This window comes from Cryptomeria japonica, chromosome 5 (assembly GCF_030272615.1).
Source record: "Cryptomeria japonica chromosome 5, Sugi_1.0, whole genome shotgun sequence".
NCBI lineage: Eukaryota > Viridiplantae > Streptophyta > Pinopsida > Cupressales > Cupressaceae > Cryptomeria > Cryptomeria japonica.
This window is the reverse complement of record NC_081409.1, coordinates 868,196,501-868,223,018: the sequence shown is the minus strand read 5'-3', so window position 1 is coordinate 868,223,018 and position 26,518 is coordinate 868,196,501. Positions and strand designations below refer to the sequence as shown.

The following is a 26,518-nucleotide window of genomic DNA, read 5'->3' as shown; positions in this document are numbered from 1 at the left end:
TGATCCAGGTCGTTCATTGTATTTGAGTGCTATATAAGCCCTCACTCATTTCATTTTAAAGGGGGAGAAAAAAGTTAGAGAGTTAGAGAGAAATAAGTTTAATATCAGCAGCAGAGAAATAAGGTGTGAAGAGAGAAATTTGAACAATTGTTGTTTTATTTGGCTATGAGATTAATTAAATATTGAAGTTATGGTGTTTTATTGCAATCCTTGTGGCTATTTTCATGGTTGTTTATCTTCTTGAATCACTCTTAGTAGAGATAGCATTTAAGTTTTAAGTTTTAAGGACGAATGTTGTGCTTGATCTTTGATAAGACTCACATTCCAAACCACTAGCTCCTTACTGATTGTAAGAACGCCTTGTGTGGTCAATTGGAAACCTTGAAATTGATTAAGAGTTCAATCATCATTAGAAGTATTGATATGTATCTCATTGATAGTATCTATCTCCTTGGTGATTTGAAAATCGTTGAATCCCCTTAGAAGATCGCACCAATTCCAGTGGAGTTGTAATCCTTTGGCGATACTGAAATTGGTAGAATCTTATCAAGACGAGTCCTCATTAAGTCATTCTTAGGGTTAGTTTAAGTATCTCTTCCTTGAATCCTTTATCTTTTGATCTTTTTTTGAAAATCTGTTAGCATTAGGAGGATCCTGTTTCCTCATTTGAAAAGTAGTCACATGAACAAGCTTTCTCTGAGAGTACGTAAGGCCCCTTGAAAAATAGTAAACACAATGACCACTAGTGCTTATCCACGAGTAGAGAACCTACATAAAAGAACCTTGAAGTTTCACCGATTGATCCTTCTTTGTGATATCTTCAGCATTCGGTAACTTTACTCAAGAGAGGATAAGATACCTCTGGGTATTTTATTCTGTGTTTGGTTGTGTACAAAATACACATCAACAACATCTTGACCAAGTAGTGGCATACTTAATGCATTGCGGCTACCATATTCCTGGAAGTGATGAAGCATCATTTGTATAGTGGGCGAACTTTGCATAATGGGACATTTATTGCATGTAGTTGATTTTGGAGATGGTGGAGCATTCAAAGCAAAGTGGGTGATTTATTGCATGATGGAGCATTTATTACATTGGGCGAATTTGAAAGAAGTGGTGCATTTAATGCACAATAGACACCATTTTTGGCAGGAATGTAATTAATTGATCATGGACATGATGGTCATTAATGTTTATTCCCACCTTGTTGCATCGTGTGTGGAATCTTTTGGGTCAAACCCTAATTAGGACTTGCATGTAATCAAAGTTGGAAGCTTATATAAGAGGGTGACCCCTTCATTTGTAAAGGAGGGGAGATTGTATGATATTGTTGCGATAGGCTATTGAGATAATAACAGTGATACATTGTTCTCGGATGGTGTTCACTTAAGTTACTTTTCAAAACTTGCATGGTTTCACCTTCCTCACTTAGACTAGAATTTTATTTTTCAAGCAGTTAGATGAACAAAGTTGATTGCAATGTTTTAAAGTGAAGATTGCTTGCTCATACCATTTGTTAATAGATGATTTCTATTGACAGTGCAAGGTTGGACTAAGCTTTTCTATGTGTGCACTTAATCTGAATTGTTGGATGAACATTGTTCTCTAATGGTGTTCATCAATGGTTTAAAATCTCTCAAACACAACCTTTGAAGATTGCACCCACTTTATGTAGTTGTCTGCTAGTGGCGAAGTAAAGTATGGTTGATCTCATCAGAAGAATTGCTATCTATTGAGTTCTTAGATTTAGCTTAGTCTTCCTAAACCCTTTCCCTTTTAATTTGAGTTCATTCTAGTTTAGTTTGTTCGAAGCAGAAGCATCAAAGAATTGCTATATTTGATGATGAAGTTCCAGCCATAGCAAAGAAGTGAAAGAATGATTCAAACATAAGTCCCCTTGGATTACCAACAAACATCAAAGCCAAAAGAGTCTATATCCGTAGTAAAGTCGCTAGTACACAGTTGGAACCTTGGAGTCAATGTATGATCTTCCTGCAATCTTAGCATACATCTGGTTTTGATCAAGAGAGGATAAGGTGACCGTTGGGAAACTTTATTTTGTGTTGGTGTGGTCACAAAACACCCGTCAACAATACCCTAAACAAAAATTTGCTTTAGATAACTGAAGAGACAGTAAATTAAGAAGTAGTTTCTTGAAAACCAAATCAAGTCATAACAAATCAGCGTTCCACAGAAACGCAATTTCCCCCCTTTTGGGCCACATTTCGGAGACGGGAAAGTTTTCGAGACGGGGAAATGGGGACGTGACATCTCCTGCCATCCCACCACCGCCACCAATGCTTCGCCAGAGACGAGGAAACGTCTCCACATCTCCCAAGGAGACGTGGAGACATAGAGACATCCCCAATTCTCCTTGGGAGATGTCTCCACGCCTCCATGGAAGACACCTAGACGTTTCTCGAGGGGTGGGGATACGTCTACACATCTCTCGTCGCCCCCACGCCAAATGCTAAAAAAAATTAAAATTTTAAAAAAAAGTTTGATTTTTGCGGGTTGGGGGCTAACCCTAATTTGACGTGGGCCCCACCCCTTCCCCCAAAACAACACAAAACCATCATATTTGATGATTTCACTCACATTTTGAAAGACTGATTTTATTTCCAGCAAGCTGAAGAGGAGGAAAAACTTGTAGAAGTCTCATTGAAGGAGTGAAAAGAGTGATTGCAAGTGTGATAGGAGTGAGAAAAAGCAAGAAGAAAAGGAGGAAAAGGATTCTATTGCATTTTGGAGAGATTTTTCAAGCACAAGGTAGGGTTTCTTTTGTTTTTTTGTTTTACTTTTATTTTCTTATTTTCATTTTTCAATTCTTTGTTTGTTTAAACTTGTTTTTTTTTTCTTATTCATCTCAAAATCAGATTTAATGTTGAATCTTGAAGGCAAAATGATGAATGAAGCATTCATTATTTTGTGCTCAAGATTCAACATCAAATTTATTATTTTTATTTTTATTTTTAAACAATATAAAATTATAAATTCAAAATTGTAAATTTTGTTTTCAAAATTGAAATTTCAATTTGTATTTCAATTTGTTAAACTAGGCTGATATTATTTTTATTTTTATTTTGTGAAATGCAGTGTCACTTTCACAATGAACTCCCAAGACATGAGTGAGGATGAGATGGAAATCCATTCTCGTAGTGAATATGATTCAGAATTTGAACCTGAGGATAAGGGGAGTGACTATGGGGCTGATCCTGGAGCCCAATCTAGTTCCATGGCGAGTGCATCAGCTAGTACAGGTTGCCCTTCAAAGTTGTTGGCATAGTATGCTAGGGGTGCTTATGATCCTAAATCTCCTCTCAAATAGTTTGCTTCAAGAGTAGCAGGCACATCACGTTCAAGTAGGGGAACAAGGAAGTGGAAGCGCAACATTTGTGGGGTTGAATGGTTTGGTAGCATCACTAGAGTGAATGCACACTTTCTTTTTTGGACATAAAAAGGAGTGGATCATTGTAAGTTTTTGAAGTAAGTTAAAAATATACAGTACAAAATTGAGTTTAACAAGCTTTGGGGTGTTCCAGATGACATAAATATTTCAGTTACTGCTACTTTGTCTGCTAGGGCAGCCCTTCAGCAGAGCCAACATGCACCACATACTTCTCCTCATGCTTCACAGACGAGAGGAATGATGTTTGAATCTCCATCCACTTCCACTTCTAGTGCCATGCCCCAATCACGAGAGGCTAGGGGGACAAGGAAACACAAGCTGCAAACATTGCAAAGTAACCCCATAGCTGATATGTTTAATGTGTAGTTGAGAGATGAGATAGATGAATCCATTAGCAAGTTCTTCTTTGCCAATGGCATCCCATTTCATGTTACACGAACTCCTTATTATAGGGAAATGATGGCTACGATGGGGAAGGGAGGAACATCATATGTGCCACTAGGTGAGACGAAAATGAGGACCTCAATCTTGGATAAGTGCTATTCCAAGATCAATATTTTGATGGAGAAGATGAAGGCATGTTGGGTAGCATCTAGGAGCAACATAGTTATGGATGGGTGGACGAACATTAGCCATCGACCACTCATCAACATCATTGTCACATGTGCAAACGGCCCATACTTCCTTAGAGCAATTGATTGTATAGGGCATCGCAAAGATGCTGATTTTTAGTTTCAAGTCCTCAGGGAGGCTATTGAGGAGTTTGGGCCACAAAATGTGGTCCAAGTAGTGATAGATGCAACCCATGTGTGTAGAGCAGCAAGGAGACTCATTGAACCAGCCTATAGATATATTTGGTGGACCCCATGTTGTGTGCATGTGTTGACGTGTATTTTGTACACTATCAAACACAGAATAAAATACCCAAGGGTACCTTATCCTCTCTTGAGTAAAGCCTCTGAATGCTGAAGATATCGCAAGAAAGGATCAATCAGGGTGACTTCAAGGTTCTTCGTTGTAGGATCTCTACGTGTGGATAAGCACCAGTGGTCGTTCTAAATGTTGTTTCTTCAAGGGGCCTTACATTTTCGAGCTGCAGGAACAGAATTTTCCTAAAACTAACAGGTTCTCAAAAAAAGATCAAAAGATAGATAGGGTTTGCAAGAGATGAATTCTAATCTAATCCTAAGGGTGACTCAATGTAGGCTAGACTTGGTAAGATTCTACCAATTTCAGCATTGCCAAGCAATTACAACTCTACTGGAATTGATGCGATCTTCTAAGGTGATTAATGATTTTCAAATCATCAAGAATTATAGATACTACCATAAAGATACATATCAATAGTTCAATAATGATTGAAGGTTCAAACAATCCAAATATCTCCAATTGACCACACAAGGCGTCCTTACAATCAGTAAGAAGCTAGTGGTTTGGAACGTGAATCTCACCAAAGATCAAGCCCAACACTTAGTCCTTCAAACCTAAATACTAATTCGATTGAGAATGATTCAAGAAAGTAAACAACCATGAAAATAGCCACAAAAATTGCAATAAAACACCATAACTTCAATATTTTATTGATCTCAAAGCCAAAATAGACAACAATTGCTTGAAATTCTTTCTTCAATGCTCAATCTTGCTACAAAATAACTTTCTTCTCTCCAAAAGCTCTAATCTTCTAATTTCTAATTGCTAATTATCTAATGACAAAATGAAAACGAGTGAGGGTATATATAGCATCCTCAATTACAATGAACGGCCCAGATCAAAAGAAGATCAACGGCTGAGATTTTGACACCTAAACCCTAATTAGGGTTTGTTACAAAAAGTTCCCTTTTAATTGAACATTATTAAATGCATAGCCAAATATTTAATTGGCACAAAAATCGAGGAAACATAGACCAATGACAATTAAGATGCCACATCATTTTATAACAACCTCTCTTCTAGAACCTTATTCCCCTTCCAATGTTCCTTCTTAGCATATGCAACGAATTTGGACACAATTCCTTCAATCTCAACAATAGGAATCTCGGGAAGATTCCTCATTCGCTCCTCCAAGTGGATAACCTGATCAAAGGCTTTGAGAAGAGCAGCTTCCCATCCAGGTTCGAGTTCTTTGATCTTCTCAATCAGGAGCATAGTAGTGAACATTAGATCCCATTGCTCATTCGTGATGACATTCTCATCTTTGCAAAAGATGACCTTGACTCTTTCTTCCAACTCTTGAAGGTCCACATCTGTCTCAACTTCGATCCTCCTGCCAAGAATGGTACACAACACTTCAAACACCTTATCTGAATTGGATGGATGACGCCTTCAACTTGATTGTATTTGGTGTTGATGTCCTCGAAAAGAACCTCCTTCATCTGGAGTAGAGTTGACCACTGAAGTAAATTATGAGCTCCTCCATCCATTATCTTTTCTTGAGCTAGGATCTTCCTTGGTGTTTGCCTGATTACTTGCAGAACAGGAATGATAACATCTCTAGTGTGAGCGAAAGCGGCTACTGTTATCATCAGGTTGTGGACGATCTCAAGGACCTGGATAGCTCGATGGATTGTCTGCATCATTCTTGTTGTAAATTCAACGGCTACTGTGTGGGATTTGTCAATCCAAAAGCTCAAAAAGCGGAACCAAGCTCTTGACCCTTTCTGCCTCGCCAACTGATTCAAGGGGAAGTGCTTGCACAGGAGACACTGCTGGATCCTAACGTCCCAAAAGCTGATTGAGATGGCTAAAGTAGCCTCTCCAAGCACCGACCTCTCTCTCAAGCTTTCTATTCTTTTCCATTTCTTCCTTAAGCTTGTCTTTAAGTGCTTCAAATGAATCAGTTGCCTCATCCAGTGCCTGTTCAGCAGTAAGTGGACCAAGCTCAAATGTTTCTACATCATACTCATCTGCAAGGATTTCACCTTCATACTTGTCCACTACTGGTGTAGCTATCTGCAATTTCCTGGACCCTGTCTCATCTCTGATCACCTTGGACATCTTGGTGGCCTTCCTCTTCTCCGTTACTTCCTGAGAATTCCCTATAAGGCTCTCTAAGTCAATTACATCATCTTCATCTTCAATCACAATCACCCTTGTCAATCTTTCCTTCAACCAATCTCGAATAGCGGATCTTGTCTCTTTAACTTGTATTTCCTTAAGCAATGGTTCGTCTTCTCGAAGAGGGGATGTCACTTCATCATCATTCTTCTCTTCATGTAGCTCATCAACTTGGGGAGATTGTCTTGATGAATGGTGAGATGCCTGCCCCTTTTCAGGTTTATCATTCTGTACCATCGACTCCATAGATTCGTCAACCTCAGGCAACGTCTTCTCTTGTCCTTCAACTTGACTTGTCCTTTTCTCATGTCGAGAAGATGTGTTTGATGAGGGATCTCGATTGGCCTCTTGCTTCTTCTTGGAGGGTTTCCTTTTCTCAGGTCTTTCTTTCCTCTTCGCGCCTCTAGGATGAGAATTGCCTTCACTTGCGCTTGCTCCTCCTTCTTCTAGTTTTTCCTCCAAAGTAAAAGTCATTGGTATGTTCTGTTCTCTTAACTTCTGATGCTGTACATCTACCCATCTGCGAGTACATGACAAAACTGGGGCCATCAAAGCTCCCAAGTCTGAAATCTCAGGTTCGTTCCAATCTATCTTCACTGCTTTGTCCTCTCTGTCATAGGATGACTGGAGATGTCTGCCACTGTCCTGAGCTTGATCGGCCACTCTGTAAGCTTTGCACTTCCTGATGAAATCTAAAGGTAATCTGGAATGCATCTTTCTTTTCACTTCTAAATCACTTGAGAGATTCATCCAAAAGTCCTCTACCTGAAATTCGTGCTTGTATTTCCTACCAGCTGTCTCTTCCATATACCCATAAGGATCAAAATTCTCCCTCAAAGCGAAAAACGTGAATGAATATAAAGCCAATTCCCTCTCTGCATCATCCAAGGCTTGAACACTAGGACATACCTCAATTGAATTCTCCAATATGATGGGCACGGGAATTCCACTTCGATGCCTGTGTCTGAATGCCTTCGCATAAGCTGCCAACTGCCTACTCACCTCGAGTAGCACTATCCTGTCTGTTGGATACCTCGGCAACATGTAGGGAGGTGAAGGACACCCATGAACTCTGATATATGTAAACTTTTGAAACTGGATGAACCAAGCACCATACCTCTTTACAAGCTCTTGTGCATCCGGAGATAGTCGATTGTGAATCCCGCCTTGCAATATCCTAGTGATGTTCATCGTGAAGGTATCATTGACTAACTTGTAGTCACTTCCAGGTGGATGATGCAAATGCACATAAGAGTCACAAACTCTCACTTCTCCAGGTCCTCTTCCGATCACTCCCCTGTGAGGTAGTCCTGCATATTCGAAACTCCTGATCAAGGCATATATGACGTATGAGCTCATGTGAAACGACTTGGTAGACTTTAGTCTTCTTAACTGCACATCCAGGCAATGGCTAATAATTCTAGCTCAATGAATCGTTCCTTTCCCTTGAACTATCACTTGGATGAAGTAGAACATCCACTTCTCAAAGTAGAAGGCTTGAGGAGCCCCTGTAACTCGATCGAGCAAAGTTATCAAATCTCTATACTCCTCCTGGAAGTCGATCCTATGTGGTGTGTTGGGAATCTTGCTCAGGCGAGGACGACTTTTGAGTAACCAATTCTTATTGATGATGCTCAAGCAAGTGTCTGGATCATCTTCATACATTGACCTGGCTCCTTCTAGGCTTTTGTAAATCATATCTTTATGCTCTGGAAGATGGAGAGCCTCACTTATAGCCTCCTCTGAAAGGTAAGCCAAAATGTTCCCTTCCTTGGATACGATCGATCTTGATTGCGAGTCATAATGGCGGGCACACTCGATCATCAGCTCATGGCACTGGACTGTTGGAGGGAAACCGGCCGCTTTGATGATGCCACTTTCAATTATTCTCTTTGCAACAGGTGATGGCTTGCCAATGTAAGGGACCTCTCGAAACTTCTTCACACTGAAGTTTCCCAAGTTGGTATCTCCAATATTGCTCCATTTGGACACGATCTTGGTCTCCAATTCTTCATTCCTCTGATCTTCCTTCATGAGAGCTGGACGACTAGTAGATGCTCCTGCCTTTGGAGTCGCCATCTTGACACCTACACAACATTTTATAATGAGCAATATATTTTGAAACGTAAAATATAAAGTAGAAAGGAAGATTTAGGATTTTAATTAGGAAACTTCGTTATAAGTCTTGAATTATCATTTCCTAATTAACTACATCAAACTTAAAGCACAAAATTCAAATCTTCAACAATGGTGTTAAGGTGATTACGCCATACCTCCACTTGAGTACTAATTCTAAGAAATGATGCAAAAAATAGGAGAATTCGCTAGGCAAAATGTAGATCAAAGCTCTCCTTGAATAAAGTGCGCCTCCTTTAGGCTTCACAAGCATCAACTCCACCACCTCTAGTCTTCAATACTTAAGACAAATTCGCTCCAAATAGACCAGCTTTCGCACTTCCTTCTTGCTCTCCAAATTCGCACTTGAAATAATGAATGAATGATTGATTGATGAAAAAACACACCCCCAATATATAGAGCGCTTACCACCCTACTCCTCCTAGGCCGACTTGGCAAAATAGGCCTAAAAATAAATAAATTTGCAAAAAGGAGAGGCCGACTTGACAAAATAATAAAAAAAAGACCTCAAGCGCTCTATTTTCAATTTTAATTTAATAAAAAATTAATTTTAAATGCCTTTATAATAAAAATTCGATTTTCTAAGGCTCAAAATTAATTTTTTAAATACCTAATGCGCCGTTTATTAAATGCCAATTTAATTTAATTTTTTCAAATATTTCGAAGTTAGCAATTTTGGCATTTAATAAAATTTGGAGGATATTAACGCTCAAATATGATAAAAATAAGGAATGCCAATAACTTCGCTCTGGACCCTTGGAGAGGGACAAGAGCGAACTTGCAATTTAGGCCTTGTATTCCTCATTTCCACGTTCAAAACTTCATCTAGGCATTTAAAATGGCCTTTTCAATTGGAATCTCGAGTTTAATTCACTTGATCTTTAGGAGAAAAGAGCCTTTAGGACTTTTTCGCCTTGGACCCTTGGAGAGGGACAGGAGCGATTTTCCACTTTTGGTCTTAATCCTTCACCTTTTATTAGTCAATTCTCGTTGTGGGGTAAGCAATGATCTCTTTCATCCTTTCTATGCATGTTTAACTTGTTTTTGCAAGGCAAAATAAGTTCTTCAAAGATTTTCGCCCTGGTCCTCTAGTGAAGGACAGGAGCGACTTTTGCATTTTAGCCTAGGATTATCAAGTTTAAAATTCAAGTCTTTGTTCACCATGCTTTAGAAGACCTTTTCCATCCTTGCACAACCTTTCCTTGGCGTAATCTTGGAGGGAAATTGTTGATTTTGTAAAAATCGCCCTGGTCCTTCAGTGAGGGACAGGAGCGCTTTTGAGTCCTTTGTGCAAATTCTTGATCACTTCAATCTTCAAATTACCCTCCAGGCGTAGAACATCATTCCCCACTCCCTCTTGAGTCTTGGAAACAAAAATATCATCTTGAAATGTAAGGTAAATGGGCACATTTGGAAATTTTGCCCTGGACCCTTCGTGAGGGACAGGAGCGATTTTCCTTATTATCATCAAAATTTGTGGTCCTTGCATCTCAATTCCACCTCAAGGCATTTTAAACATCCTTTCAAACTTGCGCCTTGGCCTAGATTTGTCCAAACTTGGAGAGAAAGGCTAGATATTAGGTTTTTCGCCCTGGTTCCCCAGAGAGGGATAGGAGCGATTTTGCAATTTCAAGTTTATCCGTCCTTTGCTAGCCTTCCAAATTATCTTCAACGGGCTAAACATGCCTTCTTCCATTCATTTCAATCACAAAACTTGCCTTGTCTTTGCAGGAAATTTGCACTTTTAGAAAATCGCTCTGGACCCTTGGAGAGGGACAGGAGCGCCTTTTTGCTTCTAGGTGTATTTCCTTGTTCTGTAAACCCTCAATCGCATCTAAGGCATAAAACATCATTTCTCCCTCCCATCTAAGTTAGGCTTTGCCTCAAAATTTCAAACAAAGAGGAGAATCTTGAAAAAACGCCATGGTCCTTCAGTGAGGGAGAGGAGCGCCTATTGTCATTTGGGTTGATTTCCTCCTTTGTGGACCACTCAAATTATATTCAATGGACAAAACATACCCTCCTTGATCTCTTCAAATCATAAAATCACTTTGATCCTGCAAAAAATAGTGCAAATTGGAAAATCAAGCTCCGGACCTTCAGTGAGGGACAGGAGCAAACTTTGCCATCTAGGCCAAATCGTTTCGTCTTTCATCATGAAATGTCTTTGCTAGGGAAGATTTCATCTTGTTACACGCCATGAATAAGAGTTCAAGTCCAAGAAAGGTCCAAAAATGTGCATATAAAGAATTTCACCCTAGACCCTTGGTGAGGGACAGGAGCGAATTTACCCTTCTAGACAAAAACTCCATCATTTCATTGTCTTTAATCAAGTCTGGATGCTTTATCACGTTCATTTCGTCCTCCACCATGCCTTCGATGTCTCAATTTTGACCAAACAAGGTCAGGAGTGACTCAAATAAGTCTTTTCACCCTAGTCCTTCAGAGAGGGACAGGAGCGATTTTGATGATTCCAACAAAATCCTTCATCATTTCAAGTAAAAACTCCTTCAGGCGGGTGGAGAAAGTTACTTGTCTTCCAATCATATCCAACACTTGGTCCTTTTTCACTGCAAGATGAGGGAATTCAAAATTTCGCCCTGGTCCCTTGGTGAGGGACAGGAGCGATTTTCCCTTAAACTCCAAAATCAATCATTTTCATGCCTTCAAAATCTTCAAAAGCATCAAGTCACGTCCAATTATCTCTCCTGAGACAAAACAAAATAGAAAAGTCAGTGACAAATATGCATTAAATAACATTTTCGCCCTAGACCTTGAGAGAGGGACAGGAGCGATTTTATCCTTTCTGGCTAAAATGTTCAAAATTTAAGTCTCCAATCACTTCACAAGGCCAAGTTAGGTCATCTTCAAGGCCAGGAACCAGTTAGCAAGCCTATCAAAAACAAGGAATTGCATTTAGAATGAATTTCGCCCTGGGCCCTTGGTGAGGGACAGGAGCGATTTCTCTGTTTCAGGCATCATCTTACCTCCAAAATTGGATCAAAATTTCCTAAGCAAGAACACACAATTTCACTTCCAAAATGCTAACACTTAGACAAAATTTGGATTTTACCCCAAAAAACCTTGATTAGACCTAACCTGAGACCTATCTGATTCTCCTGACAGGCTTACCTTTCTTCAATCGTCTCCATCTCAATCCTCGGGAGGACACTTAACAATTTTCAAAATTTGCCTGGACTCAGCTTAAATAATGTCAGAAGGAACCCCTAAGGTTTAACCCTAGCCCAGACAGACCACTCACTCGTTCAAAACCCTAAAAACAGAGAGAAGAATAGGCAAAACAAAAGCGAAAAGAGGGGGTCCCCATTCTAATGGGGTGATGTGTGAAATGGTCACAACAGCATGCCATAAACAATGCACTCAAGGACATGGGGAAGATTGACTCAATTAGAGGAGTGGTCACCGATGCGAGATGTGCAGATGTTTATCTGTAACCACCACACTTCACATGCACTCTTCGGGACCTTCACAAAGGAGTTATTGAAACCAGTTGAGACCAGATATGCATCCTATTTCATTCTCTTGAAGAGAATGACTAATGAGTGGAATAGGTGGGCCAAGGCCAAGACAGAGCAGGGGAGAAGGGTGAAAGAGATAGTGAAGAGTGATGTGTTTTGGACTAATGTGAAATACATTGTCTCCATCATTTCTCTAGTATTCCAAGTCATAAGATATGGGGATGGGGATGGACCTAATCTTGGAGAGGTGTATGAGTGCATTGACTCTATTCTTGACCAGATGAGGGTTGTTGTACAAGTGAAGGACCCCTCTTTAGCATTCTACAATGAGCATATCTAGTCAATCATTCAGCGCAGATGGGACAAGTTGAACACTCCTTTGCATATGGTTGCCTTTGCCTTGAATCCTAAGTGGTACAAGGTTAGACCAGATAGAGTGACACCAATTCAGGATGATGAGGTGAAGGCGGAATTCTTTAGGTGCATAGAGAAGATGTTTGATTCTAGAGATGTCAACATAATTCACACTGACTGGACAAAATTTGCCACTCTTAGAGGTTATTCAGATGCGGCAAAGATGGATATAGAAACTATAGCACAAGAGGACCCACTTTTGTGGTGAAATTGTCATGGCCCGAAATCTTTGACCACCACTCTAGCTATTCGTCTGCTATCCCAGGTTTCCAGTTCTTCAGATGCTAAGAGGAACTGGTCTACATATAGCTTCATCCACTCTCTTAAGAGGAACGGACTTACCTCTAAGAGAATAGAGAAGCTTGTGGCTATACACAGTGCTTTGCATCTCATGGATCACAAGACACTTGTGTACAAGGAGAGTCCAGCAGCACAATGGCATGTAGAGCCAAAGGAGCCTTCACAGATTGATGAGGATGATCCTACCACTTCATATGCAAGGATGGTTGGTGTGAGCTTGAGGGTTCTCGACCTTCAAGAGTCCAGCAGTTCCAGTGATGAGGAGTTCGCAGACGATTAGAGGCCTCCCTTCGCTACATTTTGAGTTTTGACATTTTTGCATTTTGTCTTTTGTAATGCTATTGCTATTAGTATTTGTATTTGCTACTCATTGTAATGATGAATCATGTAATCATCTTTATAGACTTTGTGATATCTGATATGACATCAGATATTCATATTTTCGATATAATAGAAATCTCCAATTTGACAATTTCATTTGTCAAATTTTATTTAGCAATTAGCATTCAAGAAATCTTGGTATTTAGATTTAGTATTTCAAATTTTGCTATGCTATAATTTTACTAATTTCCTATAGTTTCACTTGAAATGTAATTCTTATACTGTTATACTATTATACACCTTTTCAAAACTAGTTTTTCATGTACTATAAGTATATGTATAACTATATCAGCGCCACCACCCTGCCAACCCCCCACCGTCCCCAAACTTAAGCCTTTTGTCCCCCCCGTCCCCAACGCCCATGGAACACTGTAACAAATAAAAGTCAGTAATTGTCTCCATTCCATTTTTCAGCATATTTTCGGGACAAGCGTGTATAAAAGACTAGTAATTTGATTCATAACTAGATAAAGATAAACAAGTTACAATTTTGGATATGATATTCTTTTCTTAAAGATAACATCTAAGAAATAGTATTGCAGTTGAAGTCATAGCAGTTTACTGCCATAAATGGCAATTAATTTGTATAATTAGTGAAGATTAGTAATAAACTATGTCCATTCAAAAAACAGGTACCTAATGGTTCTCAAGCTTCATATTCTTAAGTTAGTCAAATGAAGTGATGTGCCTTTGAAAGAATTTGCATATACAGAAACATCCTGATTTGACGCACAAAAATGTAGAAGAATTGAATGTGAAGGTTCGATGCACAATAATGTAGAAGAAATGAATGTAAAGTTGTCATGAGTTATTAATCTTCCAATGATTGTTATGTTCTTGGTCTTACTTATCTTCCAATTACTGTTGTGTTCTTAAACTGCATTACCCATCCTGCACATAAAACTCTTCAGACATAAAAATTTTATCATTAGAAGGATTACATGTACTATTTAGAATGTTTTTGCCAGTTAAAACCCACCCAATTACAACATGTCAATCTGAAATAGTATGTATGTTTGTATCACCAGGAAAATCATACACATCATATCCCTTCCAATAATTTTCAATTCTGCTCAACTTAACATTTATTTTGTTATAGTTATACATACTACATACCAAATAAAGAAATAGTAATCCAATGAAAAATGACTGTGTTCTTACTTTCAACTTTGCCTCAGCCTGCAATTGCTGCATCTGAACTACAGCTAGCCGTTTTGCCTCCACAGGATCCACCATAATCACTTCCTTTGAATTTGCTTTGTAACGCCCTGGAGAGCCCTGAAAATATCAAGAAAAATGGAATTTTATGGCATGGCATGAGCAATCCAAATGATAAAAAAAAGTAGAGAAAATGTTTAAATCAAATGTATTTCAGAGAAATTTGTGCATCTTTTGTTGGATGTAAATGGGAGAGTGAGTTACATTACAAGTGCATTTCAGAGAAAGTTACCCTGCTTTTGCTGGATGTAAATGTGAGAGCAGGTTACATTCCAAGTGCGTTTCAGAGGAAGTTATCCAGCTTGTGCTGGATGTAAATGTGAGGGCAGGCTACATTCCAAGTCCATCTCAGAGAAAATTACACAACTTGTGCTGGATGTAAATGTGAGAGAGGGCTACATTACAAGCATTTTAAAGCCCATATCCACAGTCCAGTGTGCATCCAACACAGAATTGGATACTAAGTAAGTTACTCTGTGCAAATCCATCAAGAGAAATATTGAACTTGCTTCTTGCTACAAACATATTGATCATATTGACAATGAAAGAAACTACCACAATCATGTTTGATCTATGTTATTTATTTGGAATCTGGATGATGGTTTTGGGACATTTCACCAGAGCCTGATATAATAAGGTCTCTTGGGTGTTGACACTCTACTTCCTTCTATACTTATTAAGCTTAAATATATCAATTTTCAACATATTCTCCATTTTTATGAGAAGTTAACGGAAGCTTAATTAGCATGCCATCCTTTCTCCTAGGTGAAAGTTTCACCAAAATAGGTCTAGCACGCTTCTTGATAAATACCATAGGCTAAAGTGCAACAAAACTAAATGTTGTGACCTTTTTCACACATCACCCCATTGCAAATGGGGACCCCCTTTTTTTGCTTAGGCGTCTAGTTTACTTTAGGGTTTTGTTAGTTTGGCAGTAAGTTTTGACCTCCAAAGCAATTCACTTTCTGAAATTGGTAATTTGAGCTAGCTTTGAGCTAGGGTCCTCGAGATTGAAGGGAAGAAGCGAAAGCACAATATTGACAATTTTGTCAAATGTTGTCAATTTTGTAGATATGTTGTCAAGTTGTCATGTTACTAGATTGTCAAGGGAAGTCAAGGTGAGCGAAATTAGAAATTTCCCTCTAAGGATCGATTTTCCACCCTTTTGGAGATGAAATCAAGTGTTAAGAGATGGAATTTGATTGGCAATCAAATTTGAAATCTTCCTTCTACATGTCGAATTTCCACTCCTGGAAGCTGAGAGCAAAATATGAAGGAAATGAAATCTTCCTAGTGGAGATCAATTTTCCACCCTGAGAGGAAATTTTCAACGCAAAATTTGGTGAAGGTAGAAATCTTCCTTGTAGGGTGCGAATTTCCACTCCTTCCTTGTGTTAGTCAATTTTCCACCCTTTGCAAGTAGAGCGAATTATCAAAAAGTGAAAAGAGGTGAAGGGAAGTAAAGGAGAAATCTTCCTCCTAGAGGTCGGATTTCCACTCTAGGCAAATTTTGCTAATAAGTGGAACAAGGTAGAAAAACATGGAAATCAAAATCTTCCTCCTTCCTTGTGTTTTTCCACTCCTTCCTCCTAGAGGTTGAATTTTAACTCTTCAAGCAAAGATGAGCAATGCAAGTTTAAAATGGAACAAAGAAGGTGGAATAACAAGGAAATCAAAAATTCCTCCTAAAAGTCAATTTTTCACTCCTTTCTCCTACAAGTCAATTTTTCACTCCTACATAGCGAAATTCCACCCTTGCTCTTAGTTGGACGATGAATGAAGAAGGTAAAATTTTGAGACATGAAAACAAAACCTTCCTAGTAGAGTATGAATTTCCACTCACTTTAGATCAAGCCTTGAATGAAGTTTTGAGAAGAAAATCACACCTTCCTCCTCCAAGTGAAATTTTGCACCTTCCTAGTGCATGGTGATTTTCCACTCCAAATTTAATGAACTTTCAAGATGGAAATCTTCCTTGTGCACCTCAAAATTCCACACCTTCCTTCTAGGTAGCATTTTTCCACTCCTCATTTGAACACTTGAAAGGTGATTAAAGATCATAATGAATGCAAACCTTACTTCTATATGTCGATTTTCCACTCCTTCATAGGAGTTCAAATTTCTGCCTTTCATTTACAAATTAAAGCTTGGGCACTTTATGTTAATTAACAATTATTCAAGGTGCAAAATCGCATGAGGAGAAGAATGCTGATTTGATCACCAATTGCAAAGCAAGTTCGAATTTTAACTTGCAAACATAAAACTTGTTAATGCAAAGTCGGCCTTGTTAGAGAATGGAAGGGTGCGATTCTTGGTTTTAATGCCTATAAAACAAAGGGAGAAGCCACTATTCATCAAAATCAAATTCAAATCTGCTAAGTAGATTCGCTCCAAGAGAATCACTTCAAATACACATTAAGGAAGGTCTTCAAATACGCATTAAGGAAGGTCTTCAAATACGCATTAAGGAAGGTCTTCAAAATCGCATTCAGCCAGCAAAGAAGGGAATTCAAAATTCAAACAAGCTTTGTCAAGCATTTAGAGGCTAAGTTGAAGAAAAAATCGTAGGAAGAGGGAATTAAAGGAGGCTGATCAAAGATCAAAGCCCAAATCGTCTTCTACCAAAGAAGAGCAATCGAATTTTAGAGCCTAATTCCAGCATTCAGATTTAAAATCAGAACTTTATCAAGTATAGAATGCCTGATTTTAGCATAATTTGTGAAGAATTTCATTTTCAAATCTTGTCAAGTGTGTAATTCCATTCCTAGAATTGTCATTCAAAGCGTGAAATTCTGATTTTATTTTAGATTTTACAAGTAGAAATCAGAAATTAAGCAATTCCAGAATTGATAACTTGGAACATTTTCTTAGTCATTATTCGTTTTCCAAACCAGGTTTTTGACTTTGATCTTCATACAGGAACATGTCGAGATCAAAGACAGGAGGTAGTGCGAGGAAGATTCAAATGAAGACGGTGCTTAAAAGTTTCTTCCCAAAGTCTACAAATGTCATCAAAATGGAAGAAAGTTGGTGATACCAACTTGGAATAATTGGATCTAGTCAAGCTCAAGAGGAGAATGTTCGACACCCAAGATAAAATGCCATCCACATTGGCAAGCAACATGATTAAGAATGGAATCTATCAAGCCATCGATTTCCTGCCAGTAGTTCAATGCAACGAGTTTATGGTTGAATTTGCAAGACATTATGATCCTCAACAAGGATGATAGTGGCACCTAAAGGAGTAGTTCTTGCATTCCTCTCGAAAGAAGCAATCAAAGAGACCTTTGATATTCCTCATTATGATGGATGTTGAACATAACAAAGCAAGAATCAAAGGCAATATTTGAAAAGGCACCTGGAAGATGTATGGGCTTTGTTACTTCGGATTGGATGAGCAGACCGAAGAGACCACAATCCAAGCTTCCAAAGAAACTCATGTGCACTAACTTCAAGGATGAGTATAGTGATATGGTGTTGATGCTAAATAGAATCATGGGGAGTCCACAAGGAGCAGTATTTGAAACGTGGATGTTCTACTATATAGAAGAGATTTCTCTCAGTTTAAAGATGATAAATTGGTCTAAACTGATTAGCAACAACCTAGATGTGCAACTGAGGAACCTGGAAAGAACAAGAATATTCTACGTGAGTTCTTATGTGGTATACATGTTGGCTAGGAACATAAGGTATAAGGGGTTGATATGTAAAGGCAAAGTAGGCCTTAAGAGAGGTCAACTAAAGGTGTACGACTACTATCCACACTTGCAATTGCACACAAAAGAGCATTATAGAAGAGTAAACGATGCATTTTCAACATATCTCACTCATTTACTACAAGGTGGAATGCACAAACGATTATCAAAGGAGGCTATTGCACTGGTAGAGAAGTTTGGTTCGTGGTTCATCCAGTTTCCAACTTTCACATACATAAGAATCCAGGGGTGCACATATCATCTATACAAGCTACCTAGATATCCGACTGACAAGATGGTGCTATTTGAGGTAGTGAGGTAGTTATCCAAAATTGATTTCATTCAAAAGGAGGAGCATAGACCCAGGGTATCCTTTCCTATCCCAGTTGGAAAGATGATAGAAACATGTCCTACAGCCCAAGCAACCGAGACAGCCAATATGGAGTTGCAGTTTTACCAACTTGGCGTATACAAGCTTAGGTCACACTTTGATCCTTAGCATAAGATGTGTGCAATGGAAGGGAAAAGATACAAGCATAGAATTGGCATAGAAGATTATTGGACAAACCTCACGGATGAATATGTAGTTAGAAGAAAGATGTGGTCCAGGATGTCAATCGATTTCTTTAGAAGATGCAATATTTTTCCAATTCCCGACCAAGTGAAAGGCAATGGAGAACATAGATTGCCTCAATACGAGCAGGAAAAGGATAAGGCTATCTTGGCACCAACTTGGTCACAACTTGAGCTTACAAATATAAGCACATTGATGAAGGATGTGATAGAAAATTCAAGATGGTGGATAGATCAACAAATTGACAAGTTGAGAAACCAGGGTATATCCCTTACATATGGCAAGATAGATGATGAAGATTCTTCTTCTCATGAAGATGAAATGATGACAAGTAACGAGGAAAGAAACAATGAAGGAGAAGTTCGAGTTTCCAGGAAAAGGAAGGATACTAATGAGAGTCCTCAAAAAGAGGGAATTTTGGGAAAGGAAGTTGCTAGTGCGGAATCTCAACGTAAGAAGTCAAGAACAAGTATTACTCAATCAATTACGAGCACTTCATCAGTTAGGGTACTTGAAATGGATCAAGAGCAATGAACACCTTCTCAGGATTGAGCATCTCCAATTATGTATCATCTTGAAGTAGAAGAGACAGTTGTAGTGGAATATTTGGGAAATCCTAGCCCAAATACAAATGAAGAACAAGATGAAATTAACTGCTAAACTGTCTACCGGCATTGGTTTACCGATATTAATCACTAAGTTTGGTTAAGTTATATTTGGGTTGAAATTAATAGACAACTGATTCACCCCCCCCCCCTCTCAGTTCCCTCCGGGTCCTAACAATTCATACATATGAAAGCAATACAAAAATTTGGTCATGTAGTGAGATTGATTTCCCTTGTTTCATACACATGATTATATTTGAGGAATATTCGTATTGTCTTAAAGAGCTGATTGTAGAGACTAAGCGATTGCCTAACAAAAAGATCCTACAATTTGATAATGTTTGGTTTGTCATGGATACTTCACCATGGAATTGGTTGGATGCAAAAAACATAACAGTTAAGAAGGTTCAGGTATGTGTTGACGTGTATTTTGTACACAATCATACACAGAATAAAATACCCAAGGGTACCTTATCCTCTCTTGAATAAAATCTCTAACTGCTGAAGATATCGCAAGAAGGATCAGTTAGGGTGACTTCAATGTTCTTTTAAGTAGGGTCTCTACGTGTGGATAAGCACCAGTGGCCGTTGTGATTGCTGTTTCATCAAGGGGTCTTACGCCAAATCCAAACTGCAGGAACAGGGTTTCCTAATACTAACAAGCTCTCAAAAAAAAAAATCAAAAAAGTTGGGCTTGCGAGAGATCTAGTCTAATCTAACCCTAAGAATGACTTAATGTGGACGAGACTTGGCAAGATTCTACCAACTTCAATATTGCCATAAAGTAACAACTCAATTGAAATTGATGCGATCTTCTAAGGTAACAAATGATTTTTCAATTCATCAAGGATCATAAACACTACCACAAAGGCACATGTCCAAGATACAACAATGATTGAAAGTTTAAGTGATTCAAGTCGATCCAATTGACCACGCAAGGCGTTCCTACAATCAGCAAGAAGCTAGTGGTTTGGAAAGTGAACCTCACCGACGATCAAGTCCAACACTTTGTCCTTCAAATTAAAACACTATTTTGATTGAGAATGATTCAAGAAAACGAACAACCATGAAGATAACCACAAGAATTGCAATAAAACACCATAACTTCAATATTTTATTGATCTCAAAGCCATCATGAACAACAATTGTTTGAAATTCCTTCTTCAAAGCTCAATCTTGCTACAAAATACTTGCTTCTATCAAATTGCTAATCTATAATCCCTAATGCTGATATCTAATCTCTAGTTTCTAGTTCTAAAATGAAAAGAAATGAGGGTATATATAGCATCCTCAATTACAATGAACGGTCCAGATCAAAAAGAAGATCAATGGCCAAGATTATGACACCTAAACCCTAATTAGGGTTTGTTACAACCATTCCATAACATTTAATGCTTGACCAATGATAAAATTGTATTGCTTGGACACATGTCCTCTCTAGAAATTTCGACCAATGAATAGCCGGGGTAGGTACATAGGAGTTTGCGCCACCTTCCATGAGTTAGGTACATTGAATCTGGAAATGCTGAGGTGGACCACACTGACTGGAGGAGTGATGACTGGGATGCCACCTTGTTTGACACTTGTAACTTGGTAGATATTCAATTTGATGTCGTTGAGAAGCTATCTTTAATTAACTCTTGTTCTAACTCCTTTTGTCCTTGATTTGCAGGATGATTGATGTACCTCGCCTTGGAATGCTGGATTGGAAGAGGTCGCCCTTATCTTGATGATGCTGGATCGAAGAAGGTCGTCCTTGTCAATGCTAGACTGGAGGAGGTTGCCCTTATCTTTGCTTGATCGTCCTTGATGAGACTGTCCTTGATCTGGCTTGATTTTCCTTGAGAAGAGTCTTTCGACTTGTAGATCTTTCGAGCTTGGGAGTCGCCATCTTGATACCTACACAACATTTCATAATAAGTAATAGATTTTGCAATGTATAAACATAGATTAGATTAAGGATTGAATTTAGGAAACTTCATGATAAGTCCTTGAGTTATCATTTCCTAAATACGATTGAGCTTACTGAAATTTCAAAATTTCAAAATTCAAAATTTAAGGCTATGACGATCAAAATTCAAAACTCAAGACAAAGGAAGACTTCGCCATACCTTACTTGAGAGCTAACTCTAACAAAATGCAAAAATATGAAATTCGCCTAGGCAAAAAACGAAATTTGAAGTCTTCAACGTGATCCTCCTTTAGCAAAGGCGCCTTTCTTGTCAATTCCACCACCCTTAAGGTCTCCAACGTGATGATAGAGAATTCGCTCCACTTGCAACAAAATTCGCACTCCTTTCTTGATGATATTTCGCACTTTCTCCTATTGCTCTCCAAAATCGCATGCAACAATGACTGAATGATGATTTGAAATGAGATATCATACCTCCCCTTTATAGGCGCTTACATCTTCAATCTCTCCTGGGCTGACTTTTGAAAATAGGCAAATAATAAATAAATTTTAAATAAAAATGGAGGCCGACTTTGTAAAAATATAAAAATAAAACCCAAGCGCACTCCTCTTTTTATTTAAATTAATTAATTAATTAATTTAAATGCCTTCGTAAATAATTATTTCGATTTTTTAAAAGGCAAAATTAATTATTTAAATGTTTCATGCGCAATTTTTTAAATGCTAACTTTAATTAAATATATCAAGGTTTATCGAAATTTAGCATTTAACGCGATTTGAAAATGATGTTAGCGCCTAGTCATGGGAAGAAAAATGAACATTAACTTCATCGCTCTGGTCCCTGGGAGAGGGACGGGAGCTATCACTAAAATTCGCCCTGGTCCCTGTGAGAGGGACAGGAGCGATTTTGCTTCTATGGTCAATTTCCCTTATGATGGCAGTTTCAAGTTATATTCAACTGATAAACTGTATTTCCTTTGTTCTTCTCAAATCGCGAAATCGTTCAAATCTTGCAAGGGCAAGGCAATTTTGGATTTTAAGCTCCGGTCCTTTAGTGAGGGACAGGAGCGATTTTTGTTCCTGGCACATTTCTTTGTTTGCGAATTTCTTCAAATTATATTCAATGGAAAGAACATGCCTCCCTTTATCTCTTCCAATCCAAAATTCGTCTTGATCCTGCAAGGACAATAAAATTTTGAGAAACAAGCTCCGGTCCTTCAATGAGGGACAGGAGCGATCTTTATCCTTGAGGGCAAACGTTCAACTTTTCTTCGCAAACGACTAAGTCTGGACGCTCCGTCATGTTGATTTCACCTTTCATTATGCCCTTAACACTTTAGTTTGATCAAAATGAGGTCAAAATGGCCTAGGCAAGACATTTCGCCTTGGTCCCTCACTGAGGGACAGGAGCGATTTGACCTCACACTCCAAAAATTTGCCATTTTCGAATCTCAAAATCTTCAAAGCTTCCAATTTACGTTCAACTGTATCTCCTGGCGACCCTGCACAAGACAAATGAAACAAATTAATAACCAGGATGCATAAAATATCATTTTCGCCCTGGTCCCTGGCTGAGGGACAGGAGCGAACTTGCTTCCACAGGCCAAAATATCAAGCTTTTAAGACCTCAGTCACTTCAAAAGGCGAAATTAGGTTATTTCCAATGCCTAGGATCAATTATCAAAATTTCCAAAATTTGGCCAACATCACTCAAACAAAATTTTAAAATTCCATCATCCACACATAGGCAAAAAAAATTCAGACTCGCATTCAAAATTCCGACTGAACCTAGACAGACTTACTTGACCCCTTGACAACTCACCTTACTTCAAAATTGCACCTTACGAGAGGAAGCTTAACAATCTTCAAAATTGGACTGGACTCTGGCTTAAAATCATCGAAACGGAAACCCTAAGGCTTAACCCTGGTCCAGACGACTGACTCACCTACTCAAAACCCTAAAAGCAGAGAGAGAAACAGGCAAAACCGAGCAAAAAGAGGGGGTCCCCATTTTAATGGGGCGATGTGTGAAATGGTCACAACAGTATGGAACAGTTTTATGATAGCTAAGGCAGCTAGGAGGATATATGACTTTCAGCTGGCCATACCTCATAGACCAGCACTTATGAACAAGCAACCTACCTTGGAAGAAGATGTAAGGGACAACAAAAATACTTGAAAAAGGCATGAACATGATTCTGAATTTCTGAGTTTGACCAACAGGCCTTGATTATCACAGGAGCCTTCCATGGAGGACACTCAAGAATCGATTGATAAGTATGAGGTAAAAGATAGAAATTCAGATTGCTCATAGTCTGCTTTTGCATCAGCAGTTAGTAAAGAGCATGAGGTAAATGATTCTACCCATGATTATGTTGGTAATCCTTTGATTGAATACAATGTTGGCCTAACCTCAAAACGTGAGTTTGGCGGTGTTGTGACCTTTTCACACATCACCCCATTGCAAACGAGAACCCCCTGTTTCATGCATTCCGGTTTTTGTTAGTTTAGGGTTTTGGCAATCAAGGGACAATTTTGAGCTATCAATGTCTGAGTCTCGCATTTGGTGTGGTCACGTTTCCAAGTCTTCAATGTGCAAGCAATGTCAAATTTTGAGTTTTAAAGTCAATAGGATCGAAGTGCTTAAAAGGATGTTAAAATGTTAAAGTGATCCTAAGTGTTGAAGTTGCAACTTGCCTTCAAAAGAGAACGAAAAAGGTTTAAAATGTTCCAAATTGGTGTGAACTTTGTGCGAAGGTCCTAAAAGTCCACATAGGAGTCGTTGTTCCACTCCTTGGAGGTAAAACAGGTCAAAATTGCACAAAGTCCCGATGGACTTCTATTTTCTACCACTCAAATATTGACGAAATGTTAAAAGTCCCGATGGCAACAGAATTTCCACTACATAGAATGATGAAATTGGATAAGTTTGGGCTTTTAGAGTGTCAAAATCAGCTTATTCCAAATGGAAAACATTTTTCCACTTAGCAATTAAGGCATGAAAACAAAAGTACCAATGGGAGGCATTTTTCCACTCAGTTATAAAGATGAAAATGATGAAAGTCCCGATGGAGCGTGATTTTCCACTCCATCTTGAGCATGAAAGTGTTGATGAAAATGGACAAAGTCCTGATGAGGTGCATTTTTCCACTCCTCGACTTAGTTTGCAAGTGTTTTTGTGGAAAGTCCCAATGACTAAGGAATTTCCACTCAAGACAAGGATGTGTCCCGATGGAGGTCATTTTTCCACCAAGCCTACAAGAATGAAAATGCATAAGGAAAGTGAGTCTCGATGACCCACATTTTTCCACTTAGGGGTAAAAAGACCCAAGGTAATGTGCAAATTGAGTATCCTGATGAGGTTCAAATTTCCACTTGAGGCTAATATGTGATGATTTGAGCAAATTTACATGTCTAGATGAGGATCGATTTTCCACCAAGAGGGTGTTTTGACTAAATTTGATGAAATTTCAAGGAAATTGAGTCCCAACGCAATCTGAATTTCCACTAAAGGCTAATATGCTAAGTTACCGGTTCGGGTTTATGTAAACCTTAATTAGGGCAATGTTGGCATGATCTCGGCCCTTGATTCTAAATGAATCTTGGCCATCCACTTCAGTTTGAGACTCTATATAAACCCCTTTGCCTCTCATTTGTAAGAGAGAGATTTTTGAGAATTGTTGCCTATATGCTGCTAAATTGAATTCAATCATTGAAACTTGGTGACTTTATGAGATTTTGAAGCATTGTGTGGTTCTCTTGCCTCCAAATTTAGATTAGAAATTTGTTTTAAGTATTTGTAGTGGAATGAAAGTAATTGTTGAGTGAATTCATATGAAATCATTTTATCCATACCACTAGCTACTAGAATTTCATTGAGTCATTCACTATCCCTTGCATTCTAGGTTTAAAATAGGATTAGATTAGAACTTCTAAACCCTTTCCTTTTGCATTTTATTTTGAAAATCTTGTTAGAAATAGAGCAAGCGCTCATCTTGCAAAATCACAAGTCATTTGAAATCATTGGCAAACCTACTTCCATTCATGATAAGTTTAAGTCTTTCGAACAATTGTGTAAACAGCAAAATCACATTCGCCATTGAGTTACCCACATGTCAAGAACTGAAATTAGAAACCTTGGAATCATCTTAGTTAATCAGATATTTAGCATTTGAGGTGATTTTGTTCAACAGAGGGTAAAATACTTAGCATTTGAGGTGATTTTATTCTATCTTAGAGGTGCCTCAAAAACACATCAACAAGCGGAAAAGATGTTGTGAAGGGAGCTGTGTTGGAATGCCTCAATTATGAAGACAAATTGGAACATTTGTTTGAAGCTGTTAGAGCTCAAGAGTCACATCACTTGGAAAGTTGATTGAGGTTAAACGAAGACATGATTATTGCATCTTTAACTCACATTGATGATACTCATAAGATAATGGCAAATTATTTGTAAAAGGCTCCTATCTCTTGCAGACTCACAAGTAATCAAAGAAGCTTTGGTTGTGATTAAATCAAATTACCTACACCTACTTTCAGATAGAGATCATCTCCTCAAACTTAATGAGATATATTTTGATACATTGAGAAGAAAAGAAGACGAAGCTGATAAGCTTACTTATGAGCTTAAGGTTACTAAAGACAGCACTTGCAAGAGATCAAGGAACGTTGCAATCATATAGAACAAGCAAGGCAACGAAGAGAAACCTGTCTTCGATCACTATTTCTTCCAATGGAAGAAAACATGGAGATGGAACATACGAGGGATGATCCTCTTGAGTTGAGCAAGCAAGAAGAACATTCAGAATGGTGTGAACAAGAAAAGAGGTATGATTCAGAAAATTCTATTAGGATATCTACTATGTTAAGAACACGGTTATACTAAGAGGGGGGGCAGAGGAATCAGTATAACAAACTTTTACTTTTTCAACTTAATATTATAAGCATATAACTTTTTCTCAAAACATATTCATTCCATACTATCATTCACATGAGATCCGACTATTATAAACACAAATAGAACACAAGATATATACATGGAAAGCCTTATGAGAGAAAACCACGGTAAAATAGCTTCCTCATATATAGAAAACTTATTTTACAATTTCGTAGGTATCGACCCATTAGAGGAACCAACCCCTCATTCTGTTTGTGAGAACCTTTCCCACTAGAGGCACTAACCCCTCATTCTATTCGTGAGCACTAACCTTTCCCACTAGAGGCACTAACCCCTCATTCTATTTGTGAGTACTTGCCCACTAGAGGCACCAATCCCTCATTCTATTTTCCATCTTCTCAATGTTGCTTCTCCAACGCATGATGGATAGTCTTCTCTCCA

At 38.4% G+C, this 26,518-nt stretch overlaps 1 protein-coding gene across 2 annotated transcripts in view; it reads right to left on the bottom strand.

Annotated features, from left to right (window-relative positions):
• Positions 1-26,518, bottom strand: part of LOC131043410 (uncharacterized) — an 83,006-nt gene that overhangs the window by 53,656 nt on the left and 2,832 nt on the right. For both annotated transcript variants that reach the window (XM_057976602.2, XM_057976601.2), the window contains exon 3: positions 14,338-14,454. In XM_057976602.2, the coding sequence (XP_057832585.1) occupies positions 14,338-14,454 (117 nt within the window). The remainder of the gene's footprint in view (positions 1-14,337; positions 14,455-26,518) is intronic.